Source organism: Haplochromis burtoni, unplaced genomic scaffold, assembly GCF_018398535.1.
Source record: "Haplochromis burtoni strain Fernald_Lab_line unplaced genomic scaffold, NCSU_Asbu1 Contig_105, whole genome shotgun sequence".
Taxonomy (NCBI): Eukaryota; Metazoa; Chordata; class Actinopteri; order Cichliformes; family Cichlidae; genus Haplochromis; species Haplochromis burtoni.
In genome coordinates, this window is record NW_024582466.1 from 571,716 (window position 1) to 580,579 (window position 8,864).

The window sequence follows — 8,864 nt, forward strand, 5'->3', positions numbered from 1 at the left end:
ACTTATAAAGTTATGAAGGTTTAAAAATTCTGAAAAAGTAACACAAATTGAAATCCCAGCCCATGTACATCAAGTGACTTTTAATTTGAAAATATTCATAATATGAAGGTAAAATTTTCAGTACTTTTTTAATGTGCTTAAGTTAGTGTGGAAAAAAAAAAAGGAACCCGGACTCCTCTGGGAGGTGAACTGAATTTACTCATGATTGAAACTGAATACTACTACTGCTATCACTACTACTACTACTATTAATAATAATAATAATAATAATAATAATTAAACAAAAAAATTAAACTGACAAGTGAAGTTGACTGACTCAGTTGAAAGGTTGACTGACACGTGATGAGGTTAGAAGTGCACAAGAGAGTTAACTACAAACCAGTACCTGGCATTTCCACTACTATCCAAAGCAACAAGCAAATCATTTTGTTTATTGCCAGAGTTTATGCAGTGCCTTTTTTTCTCCTCTTTCTTTCCAGGTATGCACTGAGACATTTGGTAACATGTCAGACAGTGAAGCTTCTTGTGCAGCAGCCGAGGGTGCAGAGGCAGCGCCTGAAAAGCAGAATGTCTCTCCCGCTCGAACCCCTGACAGCTCCTCTCCATCCACACCTGACATCTCCACTGATGTAGCTCCGACGAGAAAAGCCAGGAGGAGGCCAGAAACCCAGGCTGCGGCCAAAGTTCAGGAGACTCCAAAAGAGGATGAGCAGCCAGCAGAGGTAGTAGAAATTGAAGTACTGCTCATACTCGAAGAACTAAAGATGATTGCAAAAAGAGAAGAGCTGAAGCCATAATTTCCATCATGACTTCTTTTTCATCCTGCATATCAATAGCCTGATATTTTATTAATAATATAATATATTAATAATATCAGGCTATCATGTCAATAGCCTGATATTTATTTTATTGTGCAAACGTCAGCAAAAGTAATCTCACCTTACTCATTAAAGTGCACTTAAAAAAAAACCATAAACACACTGAAATTTCCCACTTGAATAAAAGTATCTTTCTGCCTCCCAGAACATATCATGTCACATAAACATCTTCAAAAAAAGCTTGTGTGTTTGGTCGTTGACACTGTAAAGCTATCTCACAGGGAAGTGTGATACCTGATGAGCGTGGGTGCAATAACACTTTCACATGAGATTCTTAATGACCCTGCTGATGTGCGATGTCATCAAATTATCTATTGGATCATTTAACAACCTAATGGGCTTAGACTAAATGGTCTGATGTGTTGGATAGTTATTCTTGTGTGAAATGTGAGTTTTAAACAAGCTGCGTTTGTCATAATCTGTAATGGTTTTCTGTGAAACCACTAAAAGGCACTTGTTGAAGTCATCTTTCTGTTTTACTCATTCACAACATCTGTTTTGTGTCTTTTCTTCTTTCTCCTTCTGTCCTCATTCTCAGACATCCAATCAGTCGACCGTGTCTCAGGGTGGCTGGGGTTACTGGGGCAGCTGGGGCAAATCCATCTTATCCACAGCAACAGCTACTGTGACCACTGTGGGTGAGTATCCAACACATCACTCAGTCTTTACAAGTACACAGTTGGCTCCTCTGAAAAATAGTACAACACCAAGTCATTTGTTGTTTAAACGTAGTCTTGCTTTGGCCTTTTTCATTCTGTTACTGTTAAAGCTTCTCTGCTATATGTACTGATGTCTTCTGTCTGTTTAGGCCAAGGTATCACTCAGGTGATCGAGAAGGCTGAGACATCACTGGGAATCCCCAGTCCAACCGAACTGTCAGCTCAGGTGGAGGAAGAAGAGAAACAGAAGGGTAAGGCCACATTATTGTGAATATGAAAAATGTTTGTTAGAACCTGGAGGATCAATAAAGCCAGGCTCTCCAGTCAAGATGATCAAGATGTATCAAAACACTTTAATGGGCACATTCGATTTGACTTTTCATCATAATGAACCAATGATGTTGATGTTGATCACTTCAGTCAGAGAGGACTGGCTGATGGAGATCTGCCAAGAATTCAAAATTAATATAAAAGCAAAATGCAACACCGGTACTTCAGATAAGACGGGAGCTGGCAGAGTGTGGCAGAAAATTGTTGATCCTGTAGATTGCTAAGTGGATATATTTGCTTTAGTACTCCGTTTCTGATGTTACAGCAGCAAATTAATAGAGTTTTACTTTCATTTTGATTTAAACATCTTTAGGCTACTGAGTTCCTTCAAGTCCCATAGCTTTGTGAAGGAAAGATTTGTCCAAATGAAAATGAAATTAATTGAATTGACCCATTTAAATTATTATTTTTTTCTCTCGTGTAATCCTTGGACATTGATTTTTATGTCGTTAGTGTCTTCTCCTGTAGATGGCACCAGCATGGAGCCCGACAAAGGAGTAGATGAATCGTCAGCAGTGGGAAGTGCGATGGGAATGTTGTCGTCACTCAGTAGCGTCGTCCAGAGCACGGTAACCTGATGCTTAAAACCAGAGAGCACCTGTGTGTTGGTGTGACTGTTCTCACTCTACAAAAGTTAGGAATTTATTTTAGCTCATATTTTAAAGAAAAGTTTAAACTGGGCTTCCTCACAGGGTAAGACCGTGATAACAGGAGGTCTAGATGCTCTTGAGTTCATTGGGAAGAAGACGATGGATGTGATAGCAGAAGGTGATCCTGGCTTTAAAAAGACCAAAGGACTGATGAGACGGAACGCCACTCTCTCTCAGGTAGGTAGTAAATACAAAAACAAGCTAAAATACTAAAATCTCACTCAAACTTAATGGACAAGAGGGAACATATATATATATATGAAGACTTTAAAGCTTAGTGGCTGACATAGATTTCTGGAGCCGTGTCCCTTATCATGTGTCACACTCTCTCAACTCTGTCACTCTTTGTTTCTCAGGTGCTGAGGGAGGCGAAAGAGCGAGAGGAGCTGCAGTCAGCAGACAAAGACTCGGCAAATTCAGACAAGAAGGTGGTCGCTCACTACGGGATGCTGTTTGATGAATTTCAGGGTCTGTCACACCTTGAAGCTCTGGAGATTCTATCTCGAGAGAGTGAGTCAAAGGTACAATGAAAGTCTCTGCCAAAATATCACTTCTGCTGTAGCTAAAAACATACAAAGACACTGTTTCTATGCTTTACATTTCAGGGGAATCTAGTAAAGGCGTCTTTGTGTGTATTTTCTCTTGTGTGTGCTGTAGGTGAAGTCGGTGCTCTTGACTCTATCAGGAGACGAGCTGGTTGAGCTCAGAGATGAGCTCGACCAAATCAAAAGCTCCTTCTCCCTGGTGGAGTTCGATGATGAGGAAGTTGATGAGAGTAAAGGTAATGTCTTTTAAATCAGCTATAAAAGTTTCACAGCTGCAAGAAGAACCTGAAATAAACGATGGTGCATTTCTAATTGCAGATGAAGACGGATTAGAGTTTGAGAGGGAGTTAAAGGAGGCCATGGAGGGCCTCAGTGTTTCTGCAACTGCAGACAAACTGAGCAAGGTACAGCTCAAACAATTCACTGTGCAGAATCATATTCCTGCCAGTTTCTGACTCATTATTTGAAATGTTACAAGGACCTTAACTTGTCTCCCTTGTCGTTAATTTGATGGGAAAAGTAACAGAAATATGTCAGATACACTCATAGCTTTTAAATCTATTAGACTGGTCTCTTTCTGATTTACAGTAACTGCTAATTCTCAACTCGCCAATTTCCTGTTAAAGTATGATTGCTAACATCCAACAGGCCTGTAAGAGCTCCGCCAGCCTGATTAATGAGCTGACCAAACAGCATGTGGAAACAGATGTAAATGAGGAGGATGTGAAGAAGCATAGTGTGGAGGTGTGTCTTAATGACATCATCAACATATATATTTTTTTCAGTGTCCAACATTGCAAGTATTGGACGTTTGAGGGTAATACTTGACTGCAGGATTTGACCAAGTAGCAATGGTGTGTGTGTGTTGAATCTTGTCAGGAGGTTCATGCTGCAGCTATCAGGAGTCTGGCCGAGCTGACGGCCAGATCCATCGAGCTTTTCCACAAACTGGCTGAGATGATCCTTTTCTCCAATGGCAGTGCAGACGCCAGCGTCCTGTCACAGTAAGACAGCATGAGCGGGGGACTCAGGGGTGGGGATATTTCACTTTTTCTGTGCACTTTAATTAACTGTATACCTTTGTCATGCTGTCTGTTCTCAGGTTAACTGTTGTCCTGTGTAAAGAAATCTCACTGCTGTCCAAGAAGTTTACTTCCTGCCTGACAGCAGCAGGGGTAAGTTTCAAGATCCTATCCATCTGTTTTAACGTCAGGGCGTCACTGATACCTGATGCTTGTAAAGCATTTGTCCCACCACACTTAGATTTTCATATTTACTATGTAAATTTAAAGTCTTAAAAGTAACAGATGTTTTATTTTCCACTGATGTCATTTATTGTTAATCTGACCTCCACGTATTTATTATTTCTTCATATTATCACACTGTTGATAAGGAATCATAGTAAGCAGTTCAGCTGATAATGTCTCACAGTTATGATATTATAAATATCATTTTAGAAGGAGATCTGCATTAGCCACAAACTTCATCATTTTGTTTCCATCCACATTTTTCTGTTTTGATGTCAAACCCTAATTTATGCTTCTCTTTGCAGTGTTTTCTTTTCCAAACCACTAATTCTTTGTTCCACAGAGAGATCATTTTAATTTAATTTTTTTCTGTTTTACAGTCAAACGAGAAGGGAGAAGTCCTCAACCCCCTGATAACAGGAGTATTTTTAGAGGTTTGTCATTATTACTGCAGCCAACATATGTTCATTAATGAATTGTCCAAAATGTTTTTGTTTTTCGAATACATACAACACACCAGGGGTTCTGGCACTGTCTACTTTATAGAGATCCTCTTCTTTTGGGATTCTTCGCAGTTCAGTATGTCAGTTAAAGGCCCGTTCGTGTAAAACAAGAAGCGTTCTCGTCTTTCCTTTTAAATTTGATTTGGTGTCCCACAGGGGTCAATTCTCGAACCTTCTCCATTTAGTCTGTATTTCCTTAGTTGTGTTGTCTGTAAAATTCCTGATGACTTACTTTAGATGTCTGATTTTTCCAGCCAGGAGGGTTTTGGAGAAACCTCAATATAATCATTTGCTGTAATTTAAAACTAAGAAGTTGTATCAGCTCAATGCTTCAGCAGAAGAACAGAACAGAATCAGTTATCTGACTGTCGTTGTTACTTAATTGCAAGAAAAGTATATCAAAAATATTTACTATAGCTAAAATAAATAAAAAAAATTTATTTATCTGCTGCTCAGAGCACTTTAACTTTTGGTTGTCTTGACAAGGACTGTGCTACAATGATATTAGAGTAAATTAAGACTTTTGTCAAAGAAACATTATTTCAGCTCATGACTGAAACATGACTAGATGTCAGGAGAAGATTAACAGCTATTCAACACGAAAGCTATGTTCTAATAGTCAGAGAAAACTGTGCTGAGACTTGATTTTATGGCGTTTTATACAAAGTGTGACCAAAAGCAAAAGCTGATTTAAAATTGGTTGCCTAGTTCCTCCACACCATTTCATCCTGCTTCATCAGGATCTCTGCTTGTAGAAGTTTGAGTTTTAAAACCCCATATAGATTAACAGACATTAGTATGGACATTTGGGGATTGATATTTCATACTAACGTGTTCTTTGTTTTTTTAAATCCCACACAGGCATCCAACAGTGCATCTTACATCCAGGATGCCTTCCAGCTCCTTATGCCGATACTGGAGATATCTCACATCGAGAGGAGAGTTCAGCTTACGCAGCAGTGACCCGCTAACCTGACCTCTGACCTCCACTACAGCCACTAAGCTGGGGCTCAGAGTCTCAGCAGAGAACTGACATATCTTTAAAATGTTTAAGTTGTCTGGTTTTTCAGCTCAAGACAAAATGTACTTTGAGATTAGGAGAGAAAATGTTTTCTTGTCAAACAGTGTTACCTTTCTGCGCATTGCTGGTTTATTTGAACTGTATGTTATATGAAGTCATTGGCGTACAGAAGAAGAAGAACAGTGTGGATTTATAATGAACGCAGAACAATTTTTACTTTCATTGCACAAAATACACTACCTTTTCTTGGGTGTTATTCATTCACTTAGTTCAGGCATCTCATACAGGATACCAACCAGTGATAACTTGTTTCCAAAAGAACATCTTAACAAAATAAATGGTAAGATGTAGACATGAGGCTTCACTCTTACTGCAAAGCAAATCATTGCTGGTCCTGGAGCAGCTGGACTCTAAGTGTGTTTGCTAAAATCTTCAAGACGCACAATAATTTTAGTTTTTGGCAACTTGTCCTTAAATCAGGGGCAGACTGAATGTGATAAGCCTACAGTTCTGTTGCTTTTTGGCTAACTGAAGGATGATATTTGGAGTTTTCTTTCCCTTTGTTTTAAACCCACATCCTTCTAGGTTTACATCCAATATCAATTTTAAATTTTGCACCGTCAGCACTCGTTCTAGCCAACGTCTCTTTTTCTCTATAGACAGCCTCAGATTTAAAGAAGACTTTGAGCCAACATTTCTTTTACGACAGCACCACTTTTACTAGATTTGATAGAAAAGTCGTGGAGCATTTAAAAAAAAAAAAGACCAACAAGCTGGTCACATAGCTTCAATAGTTTACATTAATGCCCTTGCATTCTGTAAGAGCATTTTAAATAAACCTTTAAGAAATCGTCTAAATGTTTAAGCGATGCTGAGTTGAGATTCAGAGTTGCAGTTTGTTTAGGAGAAATAGAATAATAAATCTTGAAAGGGACGTATTATTTTCATTTCCTGCTCTATACTTTTGGTCTCTTTTTAAGCAGCTTTGTTCACAAATTCAAAATGAACCTCATTTTTCTTATACTGTACAGTTTATCATTTAACTTGAAACTCCCGTTGAACCAACTTTATATTGATTGGTTACCTCTTGTACAAAAATGTACAAGCTCAAATGTTGACAATCAAAAAAGTTTGAACATCCTGTCCTGCCACAGCTTATAATTTACTCCATGTCTGCTTTGTCCTTACTGTCCATCCCCAAAGCCTGTAGGTACCATGTAGAAAACCATTGTTTCATCAATTTTTCCATCAATGAAATAAAAAAGCAGTGCACAGCAAAATAAAACTCATTAGTGAGGTATACAAACATGATGATTGTAAGTGTCAGTGTTATAAGCCTGCTTTCCCCTTTTGTCATCTATCCAACACAAAAACGTGTGTCTGCCAAGAAGATAGAGGACTGCTAACAGCTGAGTGTTGTGGGCATGTAAATTTATGGTTTCGGAGTAATATGGAGCAATATACTGTACGCTATGGCATATTACTGAGATGAGATTCGAATAAATGTGCTTCCTTCAAGCTTTTTGTGTTTAAATTGCAGGGTTACATGTTGTCAGTGGTTTTTGACTTTTTGTGTGCGCACATACTTTCTTTGGCTTCTCGTGACTAAATTAATCTCGTGACAGAATCCTTGGTCTGATGAGAAACCAGACATGTTTTTTGTTAATCCTTTATAGAAATTATCATTTCAATTTTTCAGTCTGGCTAATTGACTGTTTTCACTGTGGTTGTGTCTTTGGTAGAAAATAACTTCTGTCGGTGCTGTGCTTTTTTGGAAATCGAATTTCCCAGAGGAACCCACCCGAGGGATTAATAAAGTTCTATCTAATCTAATCTAAAATAGTTCTTATGGTGGAGGGATTATCCAGATCAATGTAAAAGCACCTCTTTCACAGTTTACAACATTACAATTAGATTACCAGTGAAATTTATTAATGTATATGTTATGGGAAGTAGATATATGAATAACAACAAAAAAATTTAAAGGTAATCCTGAAGTGTCTGAAGTGAAACCATCTAGAAGTTAGGGAATTCAAAGTAAAAATATATTTGAAAGCAAAAAATAAATAAAGATGAAAATATCCTAAAATGGAAACAAATGTACCCCAGCATGTCATCTTATCACTTTATATTCTCCGGTTCGATGGGTGGCGCTGTGCCCATTTGAAGGTTCTCACCTAATAAACGCAAAGAGGAAGGAGCAGCAACAGCAGAAAGAAAGCGAAGAAGAAGATAGGGGTGCTATCACCTAGCTTGGAAGGGTACGTTGAAGAAATTCTCAGGTAAATTGTTTTCTTTATTCTTCCACAGCAGCGCTGTGGTGTATTTGAAGTGCGTGCAACTATAGTGAGACTATGAGATGTAGAAAAGCAGAGCTGCTTTTATGTAATCTCCGTTTCCGTGATGGTAGCTTTCCCGACAACGCGAGGCTTAGCTCGTAAACGTTAGCCATTCGTGCTAAACGCCGTGCTAGCTTCAATATTTTTTTTGCAGTGTCGTCAGTTTTATTAAAAAAAATATTAAACTGCACGTTATTAAAAGCTCTCAAACTTTTAGCAACAATTTCCCCCAAAAAAGACCCTTGTGCTTTTTTCATTTTAGCATTTAGCATTTGGGTTAGCTAGTCTAGTATCGTAAACAAAAGCCAATGTGAGTTCTTCATGATGTCATGGTAACACAAAGGCGCTTTATACCTGTCACTGTAACAGCAGGCATCACTATAATGGGACACCTTTCAGTAACAGGTTAAAGTCCTTCAAGAACAAAGTGTCGCCGCTCGGTGGTCAGCACAGGGTACTTATATGGGTAGTTATTTTGGAGCATTGTCTAAGTTCATGAGCTCTATACTTCTAAAAACTGGATGTGTAGAATAACCCACACTTAAAACGGGTAGAAGGCTGAAAGAGCCTTCAATTAAAATATCTTTGATTTGTTCTTAGTGCTGCGTGTTTAAACGGCACATCCTCGGTTGTTTTTTCGTGTTTCACACCCATATGACTATAGTACTGATTACTGTTTTTAGTGGTTATAT

At 38.4% G+C, this 8,864-nt stretch overlaps 1 protein-coding gene across 2 annotated transcripts in view; it reads left to right on the top strand.

Annotated features, from left to right (window-relative positions):
- Positions 1–7,351, top strand: part of fam114a2 (family with sequence similarity 114 member A2) — an 8,600-nt gene extending 1,249 nt beyond the window's left edge. Inside the window, exons 2-14 of one of the 2 annotated variants that reach the window (XM_005927873.3) lie at positions 480–722; positions 1,417–1,516; positions 1,687–1,788; positions 2,321–2,436; positions 2,560–2,694; positions 2,874–3,038; positions 3,175–3,298; positions 3,381–3,466; positions 3,711–3,806; positions 3,942–4,066; positions 4,165–4,237; positions 4,690–4,743; positions 5,674–7,351. In XM_005927873.3, coding sequence (XP_005927935.1) covers positions 504–722; positions 1,417–1,516; positions 1,687–1,788; positions 2,321–2,436; positions 2,560–2,694; positions 2,874–3,038; positions 3,175–3,298; positions 3,381–3,466; positions 3,711–3,806; positions 3,942–4,066; positions 4,165–4,237; positions 4,690–4,743; positions 5,674–5,775 — 1,497 coding nt within the window. In that variant the 5' untranslated portion in view covers positions 480–503 and the 3' untranslated portion in view covers positions 5,776–7,351. The remainder of the gene's footprint in view (positions 1–479; positions 723–1,416; positions 1,517–1,686; positions 1,789–2,320; positions 2,437–2,559; positions 2,695–2,873; positions 3,039–3,174; positions 3,299–3,380; positions 3,467–3,710; positions 3,807–3,941; positions 4,067–4,164; positions 4,238–4,689; positions 4,744–5,673) is intronic. The other variant, XM_005927874.3, reaches the window with a different exon arrangement.
- Positions 7,352–8,864: the final 1,513 nt, after the last annotated feature.